Source organism: Aquarana catesbeiana, linkage group LG03 (assembly GCF_042186555.1).
Source record: "Aquarana catesbeiana isolate 2022-GZ linkage group LG03, ASM4218655v1, whole genome shotgun sequence".
Lineage (NCBI taxonomy): Eukaryota > Metazoa > Chordata > Amphibia > Anura > Ranidae > Aquarana > Aquarana catesbeiana.
Window position 1 is genome coordinate 321,297,565 of NC_133326.1, and position 25,037 is coordinate 321,322,601.

The 25,037-nt window shown below is 41.7% G+C and overlaps 1 protein-coding gene across 9 annotated transcripts in view; it reads right to left on the reverse strand.

Annotated features, from left to right (window-relative positions):
- BRD8 (bromodomain containing 8) overlaps positions 1 to 25,037 on the reverse strand; it is a 108,120-nt gene that overhangs the window by 61,783 nt on the left and 21,300 nt on the right. For 4 of the 9 annotated variants that reach the window (XM_073620431.1, XM_073620434.1, XM_073620433.1 and 1 more), the window contains 8 exons: positions 14,633 to 15,025; positions 13,545 to 13,632; positions 13,391 to 13,428; positions 13,087 to 13,307; positions 12,539 to 12,631; positions 11,624 to 11,692; positions 10,218 to 10,395; positions 9,886 to 9,990 (listed from right to left, as the gene is read on the reverse strand). In XM_073620431.1, coding sequence (XP_073476532.1) covers positions 9,886 to 9,990; positions 10,218 to 10,395; positions 11,624 to 11,692; positions 12,539 to 12,631; positions 13,087 to 13,307; positions 13,391 to 13,428; positions 13,545 to 13,632; positions 14,633 to 15,025 — 1,185 coding nt within the window. Of the gene's footprint in view, positions 1 to 1,489; positions 4,407 to 4,923; positions 4,969 to 9,885; positions 9,991 to 10,217; positions 10,396 to 11,623; positions 11,693 to 12,538; positions 12,632 to 13,086; positions 13,308 to 13,390; positions 13,429 to 13,544; positions 13,633 to 14,632; positions 15,026 to 25,037 lie in introns of those variants that run through there. The other 5 variants (XM_073620436.1, XM_073620439.1, XM_073620437.1 and 2 more) reach the window with 2 other exon arrangements.

Sequence of the window (25,037 nt, forward strand, 5' to 3'; positions counted from 1 at the left end):
AACCAGATCCCTTCCTAGAGCTGGCTGTCTGGCCAAACTGAGCTATCGGGGGAGAAGAGCCTTGGTGAGAGAAGAACCCAAAGATCACTTTGGCTGAGCTCCAGAGATGCAGTCGGGAGATGGGAGAAACGTGTAGAAAGTCAACCATCACTGCAGCCCTCCACCAGTCGAGGCTTTATGGCAGAGTGGCCCGACGGAAGCCTCTCCTCAGTGCAAGACACATGAAAGCCTGCATGGAGTTTGCTAAAAAGCACCTGAAGGACTCCAAGATGGTGAGAAATAACATTCTCTGGTCTGATGAGACCAAGATAGAATTTTTTGGCCTTAATTCTAAGCGGTATGTGTGGAAAAAAAACAGGCATTGCTCATCACCTGTCCAATACAGTCCCAACAGTGAAGCATGGTGGTGGCAGCATCATGTTGTGGGGGTGTTTTTCAGCTGCAGGGACAGGACGACTGGTTGCAATTGAGGGAAAGATGAATGCGGCCAAGTACAGGTATATCTTGGATGAAAACCTTCTCCAGAGTGCTCAGGACCTCAGATTGGGCCGAAGGTTTACCTTCCAACAAGACAACGACCCTAAGCACACAGCTAAAATAACAAAGGAGTGGCTTCACAACAACTCCGCGACTGTTCTTGAATGGCACAGCCAGAACCCTGACTTAAACCCAATTGAGCATCTCTGGAGAGACCTAAAAATGTTTACCATCCAACCTGACAGAACTGGAGAGGATCTGCAAGGAGGAATGGCAGAGGATCCCCAAATACAGGTGTGAAAAACTTGTTGCATCTTTCCCAAAAAAACTCATGGCTGTATTAGATCAAAAGGGTGCTTCTACTAAATACTGAGCAAAGGGTCTGAATACTTAGGACCATGTGATATTTCAGTTTTTCTTTTTTAATAAATCTGCAAAAATGTCAACAATTCTTTGTTTTTCTGTCAATATGGGGTGCTGTGTGTACATTAATGAGGAAAACAATGAACTTAAATGATTTTAGCAAATGGCTGCAATATAACAAAGAGTGAAAAATGTAAGGGGGTCTGAATACTTTTCGTCCCCACTGTATGTAAATAATTAAAAGCAGAACTAAACCCATCAATTTCCTAAAGCAGTAACATTCAAGGCATGCCATGATTGAAAATGGTCACAGATGCTTGTGCTTTCAACCAAACCGTCAAGCCATGAAATGGCTGGTGTCATAACTAATCCAATGTGCAGCACTATGGCAACTGCAGAACAAACGTAGGCTAAAATTGTAGCTTCCATGGCTGTAACAGATAGGAGGGTTTAGGTCTGCTTTAAGTGTGCATAATCTGGGCACAGATTCATGTCAACAATCATCAACAAACATGTCTGCAGTGCATTTATTGCAATCAATGTAGCAATAAAGAACTGATAAGAATATACTTACAGAACGGTGTAACCAAAGTTGACTTATTTAATCTGCATGTATAGTAGAAAAAACGAACACAGATCCCACTAAAAATAGATTTTCTTTGGCATATAGCCAACATAGTTCTTTTTAATTTTCAAGTTAATCAACATATACAATGAATATAAAAAAAATGACTATATTACAGAATGGTTTACAGAATTCCTGAAAATACTTACAAGCTATTCAATGTGTTTTTTTTGGTAAGGATGTTGAAATCAAAGCCCAACCTAAAGGATCAGTCCACCCTAAAACGATTTCAGTTATAGGTGGAGTCCGGTTAGCTGAGTAAGCTGATGGCTTCCTAAATCTCTCTCAGAGACTTCAGTTGCGGGTATCCCTGCCATATTTCCAGACTCTTTCCACCTATTCTGTGATGTTCCACTCCCACTTGCATTCTCCATAACATAAACTGAAAACCAAACAAGAAAAGTGGGACACAGCAAGCATGCGGATGCAGAAACCCAAACAGAGGGACTTCATCACCACAGTCATAAGACGTTTAGGAAACCATTTGATTTAATTCAGCCTTGTCCAACAAAAACTGGCTTATTAGTTTTGGGTGGACTGACCCTTCAAGCTCAAGCCCATTTCCTCTTCAGGGAGTAGAATCAGCAATGTCTAGGACAAGACAGTCTGGGTAATCAGAACATACCCACCTCATGGGCAGATATTGACAGTGGCCTAGGTATGACTGGTTCCTCAAATTTAAATACAAGACAATAGAGTGTGTACAGTGATGGAACAAAGTATTTGGCACACTGCAGATTTTGTACATTTGCCCACTGACAAAGAAATGATCAGTCTATAATTTTAATGGTAAGTTGATTTTAGCAGTGAGAGACAGAACAACAAAAATATCCAGAAAAGGGCATTTCAAAAAAGTTATAAATTGATATGCATTTTAATGAGTGAAATAAGTATTTAATCCCCTATTAAATCGGCAAGATTTCTGGTTCCTTGGTCTTGGCCATGGTGAAGAGATTGGAATCTGATTGATTGCTTCTTTCGACAGGTGTCTTCTATACAGGTAACGAGCTGAGATTAGGAGCACTCTTAAAGGGAGTGCTTCTAATCTCAGCTTGTTACCTGTGTTTAAAAAAAAAAAAAAGACAGCTGTCCACAGAAGCAAATAGATTCCAATCTCTCCACCATGGCCAAGACCAAAGAGCTGTCCAAGGATGTCAGGGACAAGATTGTAGCCCTACACAAGGCAGGAATGGGATACAAGACCATCGCCAAGCAGCTTGGCAAGAGGGTGACAACAGTTGGTGTGATTTATCGCAAATGGAAGAAACACAAATTAACTGTCAATCTTCCTCGATCTGGGGCTCCATGCAAGATTTCACCTTGTGGAGTTTCAATGATCACGAGAACGGTGAGGAATCAGCCCAGAACTACACAAGAGAATCTTGTCAATGATCTCAAGGCAGCTGGGACTATAGTAATCAACAATTGGTAACACACACAATCCTGCAGCGCCCGCAAGGTCCCCCTGCTCAACAAAGCACATGTACAGGCCCGTCTGAAGTTTGTTAATGAACATCTAGATTCAGAAGAGAATGGGTGAAAGTGTTGTGGTCAGATGAGTCCAAAATCAACCTCTTTGGCATCAACTCAACTCGCTGTGTTTGGAGGAGGAGGAATGCTGCCTATAACCCCAAGAACACCATCCCCATCGTCAAACATGGAGGTGGAAACATTATGCTTTGGGGGTGTTTTTCAGCAAAGGGGACAGGACAACTTCACCGTATCAAAGGGATGATGGACAGGACAATGTACCATCAAATCTTGGGCGAGAACCTCCTTTCCTCAGCCAGGGAATTGAAAATGGGTCCTGGATGGGTATTCCAGCACGACAATGACCCAAAACAGACGGCCAAAGCAACAAAGGAGTGGCTCAAGAAGAAGCACATTAAGGTCAGAGCAGCCTAGTCAGTCTCCAGATCCTTTAGAAAATATGTGGAGGGAGCTGAGGGTTCGAGTTACCAAACGTCAGCCTCAAAACCTTAATGACTTGAAGAGGATCTGCAAAGAGGAGTGTAAATCCCTCCTGAGATGTGTGCAAACCTCGTGGCCAACTACAAGAAACGTCTGACCTCTGATTGTCAACAAGGGTTTTGCCACCAAGTACTAAGTCATGTTTTGCAAAGGGGTCAAATACTTATTTCACTCATTAAAATACAAATCAATTTATAACTTTTTTAAATGTCTTTTTCTGAATTTTTTTGTTATTCTGTTTCTCACTGTTAAAATAAACCTACCAATAAAATTATAGACTGATCATTTTTGTCAGTGTGCAAATGTACAAAATCAGCAAGGAATCAAATACTTTTTTCCTCGTTAACTTCCAAAGACAGGCGATTTGGTGGCTTTATGTTGTACAGAAAATAGCAAAATAAATACCATGAATGCTGAATATGTAAAGAGGAATAAATAGTAAAGACAACAAGCTATCAATAGTTATCAAAATCTGTGAGCGGAGAACTACTTATCATGGAATGTAGAATGCATTTCTATTTCACAATTCTGATTCAGTCATCCTCCATTCAAATATCCAAAATCTATACAGAACAAGGAGAGTTTAGTAGATGCCCTATTCTACTTTTTTAATGCTCCAAGTAAATGATGTGAACTGTAATCCCATTTCAAGTGAAACCTACATAACTTCCACTTACATAACCATAAGAAAACGCTGTTGTCGGCATCTGTACATATCTACACGTTATAATCAATACTGCCTGTATAGTGCCACTTCATGGGAGGACACAAAAACATGACTTTGCTCACTATAAGACCCAGATACTGGGGTTTTACAAACTAACTTGCTTAAATAGACATAACACTATACAGTCTTCATTGGTTACAACTACTACATGATATTCCATATGATGTATAGGCCGTGGTCACTTCATTTCTTCATTTTCATATCTGCTTCAATTGCACAGCGACGACCTCTAGTACCACCATCCTGTTCAGTGGGGAAAGCAGAAAGAAACAGTGCTGTGAAAAGCAATGCAAGCATCCATTCAAGGGCATAAAGGTTAGTAGCCACTTCACTGTGAAAGGCTTTGCTGTGACTCACAAATATCTTCTCACATACCTGAGATAATTCTAAGCTGGAACGTCTGCTTTCTCATCTTAGTGCTGCTGTATTAACCCTGTCTGTATTCATATTTCACTGTTCTGAAATGTTGGTTTAACTGAACTGCTACACTGTGAAATGAGTAGATCTTCTTTATCATGCACTGCACAGGAAGTTAACTGACTCTGCTACCTTGAGATTAATAGACTGAAGAAAATTCTGCATGCATGTAAGCTTATTACAAATAAACAAAACAACAGCTTGAAGTACAGAAAGAGGCAATAGGAAAGCACTGCTCGACAGATGCAAAGCACAGTGAAGAAAGTCAAACAGCTCTAACTGAAGGCTACCAAATCTTGGTACATTCATTCCATTCATCACATTGCAGCTATTTAATACTTACAAAGAGAGAGAGAAGGAAGGCAGGAGAGCCCATGGGGACACTGTCCTGTTAAAGGACAAACAGAAAAACAGGTCAGATTCCACGGAGCATCTCCAACACAAAACACGGACAAGCTGACAACACAAAAGCAGAAGAGGAGCCAGGACTTTAACGTGAAGCTTAGAAGGAAAAGCAAAAAATTTGAGGCTTAAGAAGGCTTTTAGCCAGCACTGGCTTCTCTTGCTGCTCACATAAAAATAAGATGCCACTAGCAAAACAACAATTTAATTCCAATATGATGCATATATTTTTCTTCTGTATAACAAAACCTGAAGAAGACACTTAAAATGTACTTTGTAAGGTTGGGTACACTGATATCCGCCCCATTTCAGACAGAGCAAGTCTTGTGAGAGCGTCTGTCTCCTTTGATGTTGGGATAACCAAATAATTTAAGCAAATAGTCATTTCAGTTCCTAAAATCACACTTAGCGATGCCCCCTTTGTCTGCCTCACTGTTGTGCATGCTGGACCAATAGTACAGTACACGATCAAGCAGGGTCTAGGCCAAGCATAACTTCTGAAATCAAAATGGTGACTTTGGTTCCCGAAGTCTGCAGACTTTGAGGTTCTCATGGAGCTTTAACAATTATTTGAATATACAAGCAGGCACCCTTAGGTACCTCCAGTATTGGAACTTGAAAGGGAAAACAGCAATATTTGAAAAAAAATATGCAAACATTACTTCCAAATATATTTATGGAAGAATCTAGATCATTCAATATGACCAATATCAATTAAACTGGACCCTTCTTTGAACTGACACGCCAAAGCAATGACAGGCATGCTTTTACATGCCACATCTTCATCATATAATTTCCCTGATGCATTAATGTTATTCTGAAGTGGACCTAAACTTGAATTTATGTTAACCCCTTGGTGACTGAAGTCACGTGACCGTGACGTAACACGTAGGGCGTGAGTGGAGGAATAGCGGAAGCGACGCCGCACACGAACAAGTTAAGCACTCGTGGATTTTCGCAGATAAATCAGCTTTTTAATGTGAGTTTTCAGCTGTTTTATCTTTAACTGTTTACATAACGGTTATGTAAAGTCTCCTTTCTTCATCCACACAAGAGGACATCTCTAGGATCAATAGAGAGCTAGTATTTCCTAATAATACTTAGAGCACTGGAATCATACAACAAAGGACCCCTAGAGGCGATTCCATGGTATACCGCTATCCCTGAGAGATAACAACATATGCCGATTTAAAGCATATCTAAGGTGAGAGGCCAGAGAGCATGGAGTTGGCACAGGAAGAAAGGGATTAAGTCACCAAATTACAAGGATTTCTCACTATGGTGAAGGGATAGATCACGGACAGCGATCCAGGATATCAAAGACTTTTTGATTAAAGAAATAGACTGTTTTATCTTTTATATGATTCAAATTTGTTTCAGTGTCCAGCCTTGAGACACAGGATTATTGATTTATTGCACTGTTAGCACTTTAATGGAAGAGAGGATTTATTTGTGTGTTTCATAAATATTGATCATTTGCCTGTAGGACTATTCATCCTTTGCATTGCTTAGTCACTTTATCCATTTGGAAGCGATATTCTATTTATACTTATATGTGGATTTACGGGCACTTTACTTTGAAACACATGACACTTTATGGCACAAGAGTCACTTTATTTAAATAATTTGATGGACAGCGTGACACTACACCTTTATTAATACATCACCATTAGTTACGGATAAACTATTCAGTGTCAGCAGCTGTTCAGATTATAACCTGCACTTTAAGTGGTAGCGTGGGAGTAACATACAATATTAAATGGTAATGGATATCTCCTGATTTTATTTTATTTTATCAAAAACTGGCCCAAAACAGTAAAAAACAAAAAATATATTTATTTATTTTTTTTAAACTTAGCTGTATTGCTAATTACCATGACTTACCACCAAACAACCCAAAATAAATTCCCCTCCTCTGAAGATCACAGAGATATTACATATGTGCACGTTGCTTGTAATAAGGCCCAGGAACAATAGTACCCATTTTGCTTTTTTATCCTACCTAAAACAAACATACTGACACCAATTTAAAAAACGTTTAACAAAAAAAAATCCTACCCAAAATATATTGACCCTGACCTTGTCCCCAACACTGACATAGATCAAACCTTGATCTACATTGGATACAAAAAAAAAAAGTCTACACACCCCTGTTAAAATGTCCGGTTTCTGTGATGTAAAAAAATGAGACAAAGATAAATCATTTCAGAACTTTTTTCCCCCTTTAATGTGACATATAAACTGTACCACTCAGCTGAACAACTAAAATCTTTTAGGTGTAAGGAAGTAAAAATTAAAATAATATGGTTGCATAAGCGTGCACACCCTTAAACTACGCTCAGTGTATTTGGGTACGAGTCTATCAGCATGGTACATCTTGACCTGGCAACATTTGCCCACTCTTCAGATTGCGATGACATCTTCTGTGCACAACCCTCTTCAGATCACCCCACAGATTTTCAATCGTATTCAGGTCTGGGCTCTAGCTGGGCCATTCCAAAACTTTCATCTTCTTCTGGTGAAGCCATTCCTTTGCTGATTTGGATGTATGCTTTGGGTCATTGTTATGCTGAAAAATTAAGTTCCTCTTCATGTTCAGCTTTCTAGCAGAAAACTGAAGGTTTTGTGCCAATATTAACTGGTATTTGGAACTGTTCATAATTCCCTCTACCTTGACTAAGGCCCCTGTTCCAGCTGAATAAAAACAGCCCAAAGCATGTTGCTGCCACCACTATGCTTCACTGTGGGTATGGTGTTCTTTTAGTGATGTGCAGTGTTTTTGCGCCGAACATAATTATGACCAAAAAGTAATATTTTCCCACATGCTTTTGGGAGACTTCAGATGTGTTTTTACAAAATTTAGCCGGGCTTGGATGTTTTTCTTCATAAGAAAAAGGCTTCCATCTTGCCACTCTACCCCATAGCCCAGACATACAGTGGATAGAAAAAGTCTACACACCCCTGTTAAAATGTCAGGATGCATTAAGGTGAAAAAACACGAGGGTTTACAACCCCTTTAACAATGACTGTCTTCACTGTGTTCCATGGTATATCTAATGCCTTGGAAATTCTTTTGTACCCTTCTCCTTACTTATACCTTTTAACAATAAGATTCCTCTGATGCTTGTGAAGTTCTCCGTGGACCATGGCTTTTGCTGTAGGATGCGACTAAGAAAATATCAGGAAAGACCTACTAGAACAGCTGAACTTTATTTGGTGTTAATCAGAGGCACTTTAAAATTATGGCAGGTGTGTACTGACACCTATTTAACATGAGTTTGAATGTGATTGCTTAATTCTGAACACAGCTACATTCCCAGTTATAAGTGAGTGTGTACAGTTATGCAACCACATTATTTTATTTTTTATTTTCACTACCCCCACCCCCCTAAAAGGCTGGGTTGGAACTGCACAGGGCCTGATCACTGAGATAGCCTCTGATTGGCTATCACAGCGATCAGGTGAACGGGGACTGGGAGTTCCGGGTCCCGATCATTGGTACGAGACCCAGGGCTCTCGGTGAGAACCAGGTCTCTATGCTGAGAGTGTGCTGAGCGGCATGCTCCCAACACAAAGACAGATATGAATATGTGTCCTCACAGATAAAGACCCACTTTCATAAGGCTACATTTACTGTATATGTACAGGCAGCGTGTCAAGGGGTTAAAACCAGGGTGTCCGGTCACTCAAAAATGTATCCTACCTGTCGCTAGTCAATTGCCTACTTCATTCAATTTCACAGCCCTGCTGTAAAAGGTAAGGCTTGAGTCTCTGTAAGATCACTGGTTTAAGATCATTTACAGGGGAGTGCCAGTCTTGTTAAAAAAATAAAAAATAGAAGTCAGTAGATAAAATGCTGTAGCTGCTGACTTTTACTAAAAAGACTCCTACCAGCCTAGGATCTAGTGCTGACTGTGACTGATTGTGGAGCTAGATTTAACTTCCTGTGGGCTCACAGCTGGCTCCCGACTGCACTTTCTGAATGGTACCGCAGCCTCCCAGGACCTGTGACGTGTCCAAAGAGGTTGCGGGCGTGGTAGGCACTTCCTCTCGGCTCGCCTAGGTGAGCCAAGTGGAAGTGGGAACAGTTGCCTGTCAAAACTTAAGTACCCGCTTCCTGAAAAAAAATTAAAAATAAATAAATAAATAGTTTACCAGGAGAAAAGAGGAGGAGGATAAGCGTACTTCCCCCTGTCAGGTAAAGTTCTGTTTTAAGCCTTAGCCTTCCTTTCCAAGTCATCTTGTAGCTTGACCCATATCTTTCACCCTCTCCCCAGTCTGCTCCCTCTGTAGATGATTATAGGCAAATACCTCCCTGTCTATAAATACTACTGTAATGAAAGAAGGGGATAACAAGCACTACCAATGTCTAATGTTGTGGTGATCAACCAAAGCCATTTATTGCTAATTTGGTGAATCTGATGATTGACAAAATAGGTCCTTTCTAATACTCCCCTTCACCCACAGATTTCTGAGAAGGAGGAACCAAACTTAAATAAAACAACACTGCTCATGTTTGGCATGTTACGCAAATCTGATGCTGCAGTGGCTCAGAGGCATCTAGTGCTTGCTAATAATATTTAATATGACAATATCAGAGCTTTTAAGGAGATCGCAAACCAACTGCAAAATTATCATAGGATTTAAATATACTTCTTTTCTTTATCAAGAAGCAGGTTGTGATATAATTTGTGCAGCTCTAAAGTGAAGTGGGAGGTCACACCTGATTCCACAAAATCTAATGGCTCACCACTCTAGTACCTTCATGTAAAGATAGCTGCAATATGGATATTTTGACAACTAATCTATCTTTAAGCTCTAATCAGTAAACATACTATGAAAGGCCTCTAGAGACTTAAAAGTAGATAAAGGAGCTGGCTCTTGCACATGTGGCAATTAGTACCTTTTCAGAGGCATCCTGCTTGCGTGTAGAATCTCGGCCCCTCAGGCTCTTAGCGCTTATCCCAGATTCGGATGTTTGCATAATCAGCTGCGTGGCCAAAAATTGCTATAAAAGAAGGAAGTAAATATAAAATGTACACGAAGGATCAAATACATAAGGCTAAAAAGGAAAATAAAGTTACCATAGGCTTCAAATGCATTCAACGCCAAACTCAACCTTATGCATCACTAATGAAACAAGTCATTTTCCACAGGCTGACAACAAGTAAATTAAAATTAAACTATGCAAAGAACAAAAGATTTATAGGCATATTTTAATAACCAAAGTCATACCTGAATTTGTTCCAATACATCCCTCTGCATCTCCACAGCCATATGATAGACGTCATGATCAGAGCTATTATACATCACAGCATTCTGGAACATAAGCATGATGTCTCTCTGAAACTCAGCTGTGGTTCGAATTATACCTGTCTCAATATTTTTCTTTATCGTAGAAAGGTCCATAGGCCTTATAGAAAAACAGAAAACTGATTATTCCTTTGCATTTATCAGCTCTACTGTAGATAACATGTACAATACGAATCAGATTTTTTATAAACTGGAGTAAAAAAAGCAAAAAAAAAAGCAAATAAGCATTTCCTGTGCAGAGGGGCACACAGTCTACAAGGGGAAAAGCAATACTATTCTGATTTTCCTTTGTGTCCATCCTTATAGGAGTATTTCCTCTACCCAGAGTTCTCCGATAACCTCCGTGAATGCCAAATATCATGTGTCATTTTTATTCTTTTCCTACATCTGAGACTAAATGCTACTGAAGTTTCAATGAGTAAGCCCTGTGACAGAGCAAAAAGCATCAGAATGAAGGGGAGTCTGGTGGGAAACACCAGATGCTTGCAACAATAAAGTTTTGCTTAACGATTACACAAGCGGTAGTGCGGCCTGTGATAGTATTGTTTGAGTCAATTCAGAAGGGGTTTATATATTAGGATCACCAGATGTTTTATAATTTGCAGGAAGCGTTCTTCTGTATATCCTTTATGCCCCAACTATGTAGGTTTTGTCTTTCATGTGTTTGCCCTTCCATGTGCTCCTTGCTGTGAAGGCCAGTTATAGATGGGGGCAGGAGCCATCCCTTTGTTACTGGTGTAAATTTGGTCATGGGACACACACAAATGGCTTTTGCTGCCATTGTGCTATGTGTTTGGTGTCCAATGTGCCCCTGTGCCTTTAAAGAGGATTGGGCTACCTCCAGGACCACCTGCCCTTTATCTATCCATTAAAAAGCATGTGCTTCCACTGTGGAGACTCTCATAAATTTAGAAGGGTTAGAACTGCAAGCGATACACAGGGTGCCGTGAAGAGGCCTTGCAGCTTACGCATGCGTTTGCAAATGTGTGCTAACTAAACTGGTTTTTATTGCATACTGCTGAACAGGTTCATTTTGTTGGTAACCAGACTGGTTGGTGAGATGAGCTGGGAATTTTCTCTGGTTTTGTCTTTTATATGTAGTAATACATTTTAAGAGTCTGAGTTAGGAGCAAACATGTAAAATAGCTACAGAAAGTCTTTTTTTTTCTGACTGTGAATTAGGTCTCATCAATGCAAACAAATAACAGGTATATGGTATTAAAAGCACATTGAAATCTCCCATATACCAAATTAGAATGGCATTTTAAGACAAAAAGGTAAAAGAACAAAAGCGATATTGATTACAGTAGTCAAAGGCTTGACATTACCTTTGTACAATGCTGTGATAGCCAGGAGCAATGTCATCTGTTACAGGCTGCAGGAAGACATTGGCATATCTAGATATAAACAAATACAAAAAAAAAAAAAAAAAAAAATCAAAGCCATTACACACTACATAGGTTTAATGGAAGAACTTTGTTTCAAAGGTGTACTTATGCTTAGCATCAACAATCTGAAAGGAGCCTCTCAAACTATATTGCAGCTCCTTTTCCTCCTAGTGTAATGGTTTTCTGAAGAACACCCCCCAATTAAAAGATAAAATTATAAAACCATCTTTTGCGACAAAATATCCAGTTTTTAATCCAAAGATTTCCACTGCAGTTCTTTTTCTGCCAAGCATCATTCAAATCAATTCCTCTGAGCCCAGGACAACCTGGACCTGTCCCGGCATTGACTAGAAAGTTAAAGGAGAATCAGCACAATGATCAGCTCATCTTTCTGTCGCCCAGCTTTTTCCTCCTTTCAGGATGCTGTTTGTCAGGTGTTTGAACTAACTCCTTGTGCTGCCTTTTCCTTGCATGCTCTAGCCCTGATATACACGGACTGCAACTGGCTGATACCAGATCACTACTTGAATTTCAAACATATTTTACTATATATTCTAGGATAAGTGGCTCATGTCTAAATTGGCCCTAGTATGTGTATGCATGCATAGAAGACAAGACCTTAGATTATAAGCATCCTGGAGGGAAGGGAGTGCTGTGAATGTACAATATGTAAAGTGCTGTGTAAATTGTTGGCGCTATATAAAACTCTATAATACATTTATATCTCCGTAGAGTTCAGCTTTAACACAACAACTTGTCTGTTTGTGTATTTGCCTTGACATGAAAACGTGACTCTTAAATTTTCCTGCTCAAGAGATATTGCACATTAATTTTTTAGACCTGGTAAATACTGACCTGTGATTGGCTGCTGCTCGCCACACCAACATTATAGCTTTTTTCCAAATCTTCTGAGCTTGGATAGCCTCTTGATCTTCACTACAGACAGAACTGAAAACATAGAATAAGAAATTTTAAATGCACATAATCTGCTAAAATAACTTAAATTTAAAAAGAAACTCCACCTAAAATCCCTTTGAGCAGAGAAGAGTTAGAACCATCTGTTACCGTTCGGGTTTTGTATCTGGGAGATTTTCCCTCATTTGACAGGAAGCAAAGAAAAATCTTCCAAATAGGGACATTGAGTGCCATAAAAACGCAGAGGTTCTAACCCTATCCACTCTGCTAAATAAAAGATTATTGCTATGTATGCTTCTGCTGGAAAAATTCCTGCTCATGTCCTGTCAGGATACAAAATATGTATTGAGGGGAAAACTCAACAGGAACAATAAAAGCTAACACAGGCTCTAACCCATCCCTACCGTTTTAAAAACCTAAAAAATGTTCTGGCTTTAGTTCCACTTTAAGGGCCAACCAACATAATCTAGTCTGAAAATTTTACTTACAACTGAGAAGATGCTGGACTGCTAGGTATAGAATCAGCAAGAGTGTGGGACTGAAGCTGGGCATTATGAATACTAAAGCCATCATCACTCTCACTGATCGGTGGCTCATTGTCCACCTCAGACAGGTACTCTTCTCCAGCCTCTTCTTCCTTGGGCTCCTCTGGACTGCCAACTTCACTTGTGACATCTTCCTCCTCCTCTTCCTCCTCTGCTTGTGAGTCCTTCAGAGATAACATTACTTGTGTTAATACACTCCAACGTCAAAAAGAAATACTGAGCAAACGGTAATAGAGCATCAAGATACCTTGTTACTGCTGGGTGTAGGTTCTGCTTTCACTGGTTCTGAAACATAAACAGGAAATAAATAGCATCCACTATTAATCACACACAACACACACACACAACACACACACAACACACACACAACACAACTCTAATAAATACATTTTACAACATACCACTTAGTACTGGATTATCTTCAGATCCTGTTCCTTTATCTTCTTCACTAGGAAACGCTTCATTTGGGGAATTTTCACACTGTGGTGTCTAAACACAACACAAATGAGCATTTGTAACAAGAACAACCACTACACACACTAACTGGGATTCTGTAAAATCCAACAAAATATCTGTAAAAGGGTCAATAAAAGTACCTATGTATGTAAATAAAATCATTATAATCTAGCCTTATCACGATCCAAACTTCCACTGCTGACTAATTTATGTAATCCTGTAGAAAATTACTGCCAATTGTTACTTTTAGACATTTAGCCTAAAACTGCAGCTAAGGCCCCATACACACTATTATATTATATGGTTTTTGTAAATCTGAAGACAAAAATCTGCAGAAAATCCAATAGTGTGTATTGGGCCTGACACACAACAGATGGCTCAGTAACATTGCAACAATTTCAAATACTGTATCTCTGATCAAGACAAGGTACAGTTGCATATGTATTTCTGAGATTTGTATCCTACAGGATAGGTTCATCCTCTAGCACTAGCATATGTGCATTTGTTATTTTTCACTAAAGTGTATGTTACTCCAACATTTTATACTCCTGATATGTGTCTGTTGTACCATTTACTTGTGTGTTAAAAAGTATCCTGTTCTATTTGTATTTCTTCCTTTGTGTGAAATACCCGACAATCCTGCCAGTCCCCCTGCTTTCCTTTTTTCAAACTGACTATGCTAATCATAGAAGCACATCCATCCCATCGTGGTCAGTTTTCTGACTGTGCCTGCCTGTCCTCTGATGGTCAAGACTTGGTCTGTCCTCTGATGGTCAAGTGCTGACACACCGCCCCCTGCACAGCTCTTCACTGGGAAGATCGGTGTGTTGCATTTCTCCGCCTCCTGACATACCCCCTGCAGTCTTTTTTTGCCATCTTTTATGAAGCTGAAATCAAAGGTTATGTAATCATTTAAGAAAAAAAGGGATATCAGACATGTTTTGCCCTGCATGTCTACTTTAAACTGAATGAGTGGTTTTCCAATGTGAAAGTTCCACTTCGCCTTTACTAGTTTCTTGATTTGGAAAAGTACCTCAGTTTTAAGCTGGTGATCTGCTTCCTCTTCTTTAATTGTCTCATTTGAAGTGGTCCCTCTCATCTCATCTTCAGGTTTTTCATTCTGAAAGGTAGCGCGAGGAGTAATTGAGGTCACCTCTGACTGGGCAGGCTGGACTTCAGGCTCAGGAGGTTCTGATTTTATTTCAGGAGTCATATCCATGATATTCATTAGTGTATCTGTCTGGACACAGGTTTGATCTTTGGGCCTTGGGATAAGAGACTGTGCAATGTTCTCTGATTTTGCTGAATGATCTTGGACAGGATGATCCCAGGGTCCAGAAAGCGTTTGGGGGTCATCATTCTCTTCACAAAATGAGAGGGCTGCCTCAACTGCAGCTACATCTAGAACCTCAGGATGGTCATCCACCTGTTACAGATAGAAAACAAGCAGGTGTCATTTTTACAAGTAATTTGTGAACTATGGTCCCACAAAGACACTTTACCAGTACAGTCTAAAAAACTTCCTCAAATACATAAATGAAACATGCATAAATAATACCTGAGGACTTAATGAAAGGCATCAAACAGATTATTCCTGCCACGCTGACAGCGTGGATGGATTTTGACTCCCTTGACTGTCAGATTACCCAAATACCTGCATCTGGTTGGATGCAGGTACTGTTTGCCCAACAATGTTATGACAGACTGTTATTTTTTTATTTGGATTTTTATTTCAGGAAATGACAGACTCCATAGACAAAAGTCAAATAAACAATCGAGTTGTTGAACAGAGCGGTGCTGGCAGGGCCATACACTGCTCGCATTTCGGTTGAGCTAGCAATAAATGACAGGCTTTAGATTAAAGCTGGCCATAGAGGATTCCTCCAGTCTTTAGATAGGATAGCTGTAGATGAAACCCCCCCACTGGAACATTGTATTTGTCCCGCTGTCAGAATACACTGATCAGGGGCAGCATATGGCTGATCGTAAAAAAAAAATTTCAAAAAGCCAATTTAAACAGAAGTCAATCTAAATAATTAACTTCTGATGAACAGCATGGTCACACATGGATTGAAATCCAGCCAGTCCCTGCTGAACTGTCTAAATTTCAATCTATCTAGGGCCAGCTTTAACCATCTGATAAGAAATGACTCTCTGCTTTAATGAACCCCGTTCACACTAAATGCGACTTTGAACTCGTGCTACTTCACTTGAAGTAGTACGATTTCAAAAGGTGCAGGCCAGTGCGGTTTAAGGTGCGACATGTCTATGCAAGTCCTGAAATCGCAAAAAATAGTGCAAGAACCTTTTTTTTTAAATCTGTGCAGCACTGCAATGTTAGAGTCGCACCGACTTAAAACAGTTGCATTGCCAACAATAGGGTGCGACTTGTCATGCGATTTGGAATTGTCAAATTGCATGACAAATCAAACTGGTGTGAACGGGGGCTTAAAGCGATGTTCCACTTCCCCCTCAAAAAATTAAAAATCAGCAGCTACACATACTGTATAGCTGCTGACTTTTAATATTAGGACACTTACCTGTCCTGGAGTCCAGAGATGTCGGAACCACAGCTGATGTTTCTATCGGCTGTTGGATGCTGCTGCCGCCGCCATTGCCAGTAGGGGAACCCGGCAGTAAAGCATTACAGCTTCACAGTCGGGTCACTACTGCGCATGCGCGAAGCACGCTGCGCTCTCCTACTGGCCTGACAGCAGGGGAAAGAGGAGGGGGCCGAACTCCTGATGTACCTCACCACGATGAGGTTCAACAGAAGTGGGGGCAGGGTACCTGTCAAAAACAGGTAACCGCTCCCTCCCCCCCAAAAGGTGCCAAATGTGACAGATAAGAGGAATTTCCACTTTTGGGTGGAACTCCGCTTTAAGTAAACGCGTTTTTTTAAACTACAGTTAAGAGCGAAACTGCTTCAAATATGAAAAGAGAGTCTAGAGCTTCACCTGTTGGCTGAATGAAATTCTCTGCAGCATGTTTTGCGGCCCAGCCAACCGGCATTACTTTAGCCGCAGCACAACCACAGCACAAGGACTACAAAATAATTTGGACACACCCCCAGCTTTTTAAGTGGGCATTGAAAGATTTTAAGCATACGATTGTGGTCATCCTTCTATTCTACTCCCATCCCTATACTTACTGACATAACACATGCATGACTGCAGAACTTGATTCTGAAGGCTCCCAATTCAATTATCCCCTTTTTCCAAGAGGAAACTAACCTAACTAAACATCACTGATTTTGCCATTTGTTTATTAGACCTCAGCTAAACTGCTAAATAACCTGTCAAAAAATACACATAAACCAATTCTTTTACCTACCAAGATATTTGTAATTCTGCTTTTAACGCATGCAGACAGAATGGTGAGGCCACTATTTACTAATGCAGTTCTACAGCTTCCTGACTCCAATCAGCAGTGACGACTCTGTATAAGAGTAAAACTGGCTCACAGTGCAAAAACAGCCCACTTTTTCTCATGGCAAAAGAGTTATATAAGGTTTATATAAAAGATTGTGGTTATCATAGTAAGAGTAGACTTCAGACAACTAGAAAAGTTGTTTGCAGCCCACACTATCACAGAGAGGTTATAAAACATTGTTTCTACGTGTACACTAGAGCTGCACGATTCTGGCTAAAATGATAATTGTGATTTTTTTTGAAGATAGATCACGATTCTCTCACGATTCTTACGGCGTAACATCATCTTTCACATTAAACAAAATAATTGGGCTAACTTTACGGTTTCGTATTTTTTTTTTATAATTCATTGAAGTGTATTTTTCCCAAAAAATTGCATTTGAAAGACCACTGTCCAAATACAGTGTGACATAAAATATTGCAACAATCCCCATTTTATTCTCTAGGGTCTCTGCTAAAAAAAAAATATATATAATGTTTGGGGGTTCCAAGTAATTTTCTAGCAAAAAAAAAATCTGATTATAACAAAGAAACAAATGTCAGAAAAAGGTTTAGACTTTAAGTGGTTAAACTTCCTGCATATTCACACAGAAGTTTCTTCCCTTTGATCTAAGAGGGAAGAATTACAATGTTAAAATCTTGGCAGAATGACTGGTTTGGCAGACTGCCAGAGTAAGCAAAGAACTCTATACTTGTTACATGAAAGAATAGACACATAGATGTCAGAGGGGGTGAAAATTGATCTTCTGTTTTACATAGAGCCCTATTGAACACATCTTGGCAATAAAAATTGGATTTTTCATACAACTTACCTGTAAAATCCTTTTCTTGGAGTACATCAAGGGACAAAGAGCAGCCATATTAATTACTATGTGTGTTATACGCCACCTATAGGTGAACAGACACTGGCAGACCAATCAAACAGGAAGTCCTCCCCTATATAACCCCCTCCTACATAGGAAGTACCTCCATTTTGTAGAGAAAAAGGATTTTACAGGTAAGCTGTAGGATAAATCCAATTTTCTTTATTGTACATCACGGGACACAGAGCAGCCATAAAAATGACTAGGTGGGATGTCCTAAAGCAATGCCCCTGAGAGGAGGGAGACAAATCACAGAAACTGCCACCTGAAGAGGACTTATTCTGCCGCCCGTAACATACTGTGGCCAAAGAAGTATCCTCCGTGGCTTTGATATCCATCTGGTAAAATCCTGTAAATGTATGAACCGAAGACCATGTAGTGGCCTTAAAAACCGGAGCCACTGACACCCGAAGGCGGATGGCCTAAGATGGGGGCGGGCCCCCCCCCCAAATACCTGGTAGCGAACGCTCTCACCAAAAAGGGGTGGGGACCTTGCCCTTTCAAGCCATTGGCTTGAATAATTAACTGGCGGATCCAATGAAAAAATAGTTAACTTGGATGCCTCCTGCCCTTCCTGGGCTCTGCTGGCAGCACAAACCAGGATTCCTGACCTGCGCTGACAATTCAAGTAAATCCTGACCACCTGAACTACCTCCAGAGTATGCAGCAATCTTACTCCTGCCATCTGAGGATTAGAAAAGAAGGCAAGACACTGTCCTGATTCAAGTGAAGACTAGAAACCACTCTAGGCAATAAAGATGGATGAGGACACAACATCACCTTATCATGATGCAAGACCAAGAACGGCTCCTTGCATGAAAGAGCGGTCAGCTCTGACACTCCACTTGCTGAGGTGATAGCAACCAAAGAAGCCACCTTTCGAGTCAAGGACTAACAATTGATTCAAAAGGTGGCAAAAGGTGGCCTCTGCAAGGACAGTCAAGAGCAAATTCAAGTCCCAAGGACACAAGAGTGGCTTGACAGGCGGAACGGTCTGCGTTACACCTTGTATGAATCAAGGAGTGAGAAATAATGGCCTCTGGAAAAAAAAATGGAAAGGGGTGAATCTGACACCTAAATGGTACTTAAGGCCAATCTTCTTTCCCCTACTGATTGGAGAAAGGAAAAAAACTCCCACTCACATATAATCTGCAGGTGCCTCTACCTGGCTTCACCCCAGGCATAAAATATTTCCAAGTCCTGTAACTGAAGCTCCCTGAAGCCGGCTTCCAGGCGCTCAATAGTGCGGAGAAAATAGGACCCAAGATCATTAGGTCCAGCTGGACTGGAAGTGTCCAAGGTTATCACCTCAGATTCAAAGATGCTGCAGTAGTAGAAACAAAGAGAAGATGTCAATTAGGAAGAACTGGTTCCTAAGATGTTACCAGTGCATCTACCCCTATTGTCAGTGGGACTCTCGTCCCGGACACAACCAGTCCAACTTTTTGTAGAACTTGGAATCCAGTAGATCTATCTGCAGAGTTCCCCAACATTGGAAGATTGCCAAAAAATGTCTCAGGAAGCAGGGACGGTGTGGTACCAGCATTAGTTACTGATGACTGGAAACCCCCGTCATTACTCTTTACCTGGAATATGTACTGGTGACAGAGACAGCACCTGTTGTTCTGACCCAGACAGAATGCGATTCACCTAATATATGCCACCGTAGAGGCATTGTTGGATTGAATCTACAACTTAGTCGTTCAATAATCCAGAGCCAGGTGTACCGTCCAAAAGTTTCAAGATATTACAGGGCGGTATTCTCTCCTGAGGAGATCAAGTCCACTGAACTGTAGTCACCTTCAAACTAACTGGAGAGATTAGCACTAGTGGTTATCTTCCCAACTCCTGAAAGGAAGAATTTCACCTTCTCCAGATTCTGAACCATCAACCACCAATTTGAGTTCTGCAATACCCCGGGAACAGAGTCCTCCGGCCCAATGCTTGGATCCTCATATTCCAGACAGAGAGAATGTTCATCTACAAAAGACCTGGAGTAGTACTGTGCGTAGAAATGTATCAAAAGAACCGATTGCTTCCTGAACAAATATTATTGAAGTACACCGAGATTGGCATCTCTGCATTTCAGCAAGTCCAACACAGGGGCTGGGAGCTTTGTGAACCCTCAGAGCTGTGGCCAGCCCAAAGAGCAGAGTCACAAAAATAAAAAAGACAAGTTCGCACTGCAATTGCAGAAACCCTTGATGAGGCTGGAAAAAAGCGGGACATGAAGAAATGCGTCACTGATGACTATGGACCCCGAAATCTACATATCGCAGAGAGGCCAACACTAAATGGACAGAGCCTATCTGAAACACAAGGATGTAGTCCAGCAGCCTAAAGTGATTGTAAAGGTAATTTAAAAAACAAAAAAAAAAAACAAACATACAATACTTACCTCCACTGTACAGCTCGTTTTGCACAGAGCGGCACGAATTTGCTCTTCTGGGGTCCCCCGGCGGCTCCTCCCCACATCTGATAACCCCCTCGGGGAAGCGCTACTCCGAGGGGGTTGTTACCTTGCAGGAGCGCTCCCGAGTCCAGCATTTGGCATCTATAGAGGCCGAATGCAGGACTCGCCCCCGCCCCCAGCGCTCGCGTCATTGGATTTGATTGACAGCAGCGGGAGCCAATGGTTGCGCTGCTATCAATCTATCCAATCAAGAGATAAGAAACCCCGACACCAACACTTTGCTGGTACTCTGAGGGTGGCCATACACGGTTATATCATCTTACAAGACAAATATTTCAAATTGAGCTATTATCTCTTTTATTTTTAAAGTTTATTAACTAATCTTTGTGCTGTCTGCAATTGCAGCTGATTAACTTACCACAATATTGCCATCTTGTATTCATATATCTTTTTATGTCGACTGCTACCGCCTGAAAATCCTCGTTTGGAGGATATAGTCAATATGTAGCAGTAGAAGCCAGTGATTTGCCTAATCACTGATGCATTTTACATTTTTTACGCTTCTGATACCAAGACTAAATGTATGCACGGCCGCCAGAGAGTACCGTTGCATATATGTGCATTGTGTATCTTATTTATAGCATGTATTTTTTCTGCGTGCTCTGTGCCTTATCTATAGTACATATTTTTGCCTTATACCTATTTTTATTTCTCACAACAACTTGCGCCATGAGTATGTTTCTAAAGCTATATGTTCTTAGTGTGTCACTTTGGTCTATGGTGTCCACCTGTTTGTTATTCAGTAATTTATTGAGTAATTTGTGAATCATTTTGTTATAGCTTGGTCTTTGTGTGCCCTCTGAGGTCACACGGCGCTCCTGGCGTCTTCTGCACTGCCTCGTTGGCTCCTGTTTAGGGATACCGGGATACTGTTCTGCGTAAGCAATTATATGGCTAAACATGGCAAACAATATTCATTTAACATTTGTTTCTGGCTTTGTATGGCATTATTATATACCATTCTAGTATATTATTGTATGCTATGTTTTCTAAACACGTCAGGATAGATAGCTAACTGTCACCGCCTTTGTGAAAAGAAAAAGGAAACAATTCTATGTGCGACACACCATAAGACAATTTGGTTCTTTTTTCTGTCAAATAACAACTTTCAACTTTGTACAAATAAAAATGTATTTTTATATATAAACCTTCTGGTTCTATTGTGTTTATGGCATACTAAGAATCCCCCCAAAACCTCCTCAGTATATACTTTCCATTCAGGGATGTTGGTGCCTTTTTGAATTTGACACTAACCCACATCACAACCCATCCTATTATGGAGACACAATTCCTTAAAGTGCACCGATGCCCATATTCTTTCAAACATGTGCTTATGCCACATGTATCTATGCCACATGTATCTTATTCAAACATGCATTTAAGCAACAAGTTTGCAAGCATGTATAACTATGCTGCACCTGCCCAATTGCACTTGGCCCCATGCTAGTTTTGCAGGCTTAGCCAAGCACATATGGATCCCATGCAGCCCTTTTTCTGCTTCAGAGCAGCCTAAAAGTAAGCTCCTGCAGACCAGATGCACATTATTCTGGAGACAACACACCTTACAGTGCAATCATACACGTATAGGGGGTGTATCGGCTTACAGTTGTACAGGTCCCCCGGATTAAGCAGTAAGTATGCAGTATATAATGATGACTTGTCTGGCCACACATTTCTCCCATAGTAAAAACTCACACTTAGTATCCATGGGCTGCTGTTATGTCTTAAGAGGCCCTGCTGAACCTGCCGTCCACATGGTAAACATGGCCGCCCCTCCACTTCCTGCCTGTATAGAAATAGGACATACTGAGCGAGCCTGTGTCCTCTAGTGGCTGGAGGAGAAACAGCAGCCCACTCTCCTAAGTAGTACACAGATCATGATTAAACAGCACACTGCCCCAGTGGCCACTGAGAGAAAACCAGACAGTCAGATCTCTTTTTAATCGCTTGCCGCCCGCCCGCCCACCGTCAAATGAGGGAGGGACAGTGCAGCTCTCATTCTGGGAGGACGTCATATGATGGCACCCCAGAACGGCCGCTATCGCATGCGCGGGGGGGGGTGTAGCGATCGTGGCTGCACTGTGCTGCTAGGACACGGTGCGACCCTGATCTCTGTAAAGAGCCACGGCTCTTTAACCATGTGATCGGCTGTGTCCAATCACAGCTGGTCACATGTAAATACGGAAGTGCCATGAATCGGCTCTCCTCGCCTCACACTAACAGTGTGTGGTGAGGAGTGCCGATCAGCGGCATCCCTTCGCAGAGGAGACCTGGACAGGAAAGTCCCAGCAGTGCCCAGCAGTGATGCCAATCAGTGCCGTCTCATTAGTGCCACCTAATCAGTGCCCATAAGTGCCACCTCATCAGTGCAGCCCCTTTAGTGCAGCCTCATCAGCACAGCCCCTTTAGTGCAGCCTCATCAGCGCCCATCAGTGCAGCCTCATCAGCGCCCATCAGTGCAAAAAAATTACTTATTTATAAAATTTACTGACAGAAAAGTTTTTTTTTTCTTCAAAATGTCTTTTTTCTTTTTTTTTGTAAAAAAAATTAAAAATCCCAGCAGTGGTTAAATACCACCAAAAGAAAGCTCTATTTGTGTGAAGAAAAAGATAAAAAAGTTAATTTGGGTACAGTGTTGCATGACCGCGCAATTGTCATTCAAAGTGCAACAGCGCTGAAAGCTAAAAAATGGCCTGAGCGGGAAGGGGGTGAAAGTGCCCAGTATTGAGGTAGTTAAAAAAAAAGGGAAACTACAAAAATGCCATTCCTGTTGCAGAACTCTAATGCCGCATACATACGAGCGGACTTTACGGCAGACTTTGCCCGGCGGACGGGATTTCGTCAGACAATTCGATAGTGTGTGGGCTCCAGCAGACTTTGTCTTCTCAAAAGTTGGACGGACTTAGATTTGAAACGTTTTAAATCAATCCGTCGAAATTGAGCCCGGTCAAAAAGTCTGCTTGTCTGTATGCTAGTTCGACGGACAAAAAGCCACGCTAGGGCAGCTATTGGCTACTGGCTATGAACTTCCTTGTTTTAGTCCGGTCGTACGTCATCACGTACGAATTCGACGGACTTTGGTGGATTGTGTGTAGGCAAGTCCGTTCATTTAGAAAGTCCGTCGTAAAGTCCGTCGTAAAGTCCGTCGAAAAGTCCGTCGAAAAGTCCGTCGAAAAGTGCGCCGGGCAAAGTCTGCCGGGCAAAGTCTGGCATAAAGTCCGCTCGTGTGTACGCGGCATTAGTCTAAAAGGAGTCCAGACTTCACCCATCACAACGGGCTTTGCCATAAAAGACTTTCAGGGACTGGGTCCCCCTTAATCTGGGGTCCACTCCCCAGGACCTGTATAGCACACTGCAGGAAAGCACCTTGGTCAGAACAAACACTGCACAGGGTTCCATTACGCAGGGTCCAGCGCTGTAAGGCTGCATTACAGGCAAACCTCAAGGAATCTGCTCTATCCAATAAGGCTCGGGTACCATCCATTTTGGCTGACAGCTTTTACGAATGGATCAGATTGAAGTCCATGATTCTTAAAAGAATCGTCCAGACCTCCAAGTATGCTCCAAGAGCACATGTATCACATCACTGACCACCACCTTACAGACCTTGATGAAAAAACTGAGGTACATCCTGTGTAGGAGGTGTTATATAGGGGAGGACTTCCTTTTCGTTTGGTCTGCCAGTGTCCATTCACCTTTAGGTGGCATATAACCCATATAGTAATTTTTATGGCTGCTCTGTGTCCCGTGATGTACGATAAAGAAAATTAGTGATGCACCGAATTTTCGGCCGCTGAAACATATCGGCCAAAAATGGCCTTTTCGACAAAATGCCGAAAAGGAAATCTCGCCGAATATGGGGGCAGGGCCCCGTCCCTGGTGCTGCCCATTACGGGAGTGTCCTTCTGGCGCGGCACGCCGCAGTCCTCTCCTCTCTTCTCCTCCTCCCTGCCGCGATCTCCGTTGTGTCAGGGACCTTAACTACACAGACCGCAGTAACAAACGGCACACTGATCCAATGGTGGGACACTGAATCAATGTGACGCGATTACAGGAGACGGGACACCATTACTGCGACCAGGGCAATTCAAATGCAGCTCCGTGACACATGGAGATCGGCTGCTCTGATTCAGGAACTGGCAAGCTGCATGACGGGCACAGGTGAGGCTGCATGACGGGCACAGGTGAGGCTGCATCTGAGGGGCAAACGCGGGCTGCATGATGGGCACTGGTGAGGCTGCATTGATCTCTTGTATCACGTCTGCAGTCTCTGACCATCTTCTCTACCATGTCCGCAGTCTCTGACCATCTCCTCTACCATGTCCGCAGTCTCTGACCATCTCCTCTACCATGTCCGCAGTCTCTGACCATCTCCTCTACCATGTCCGCAGTCTCTGACCATCTCCTCTACCATGTCCGCAGTCTCTGACCATCTCCTGTAATGTGTCTGCATTCTCTGACCATCTCCTGTACCATGTCCCTAGTCTCTGACAATCTCCTGTACCATGTCCCTAGTCTCTGACCATCTCCTGTACCATATCCCCAGTCTCTGACCATCTCCTGTATAAAAAATATTTTTAAAACAGTCACTTTTGGTATTGGTGCCGTTTCGGTATCGGTTTTCGGGATCAAGAATATTTATTTTCGGTATCGGCACCAAAAAACCCATTC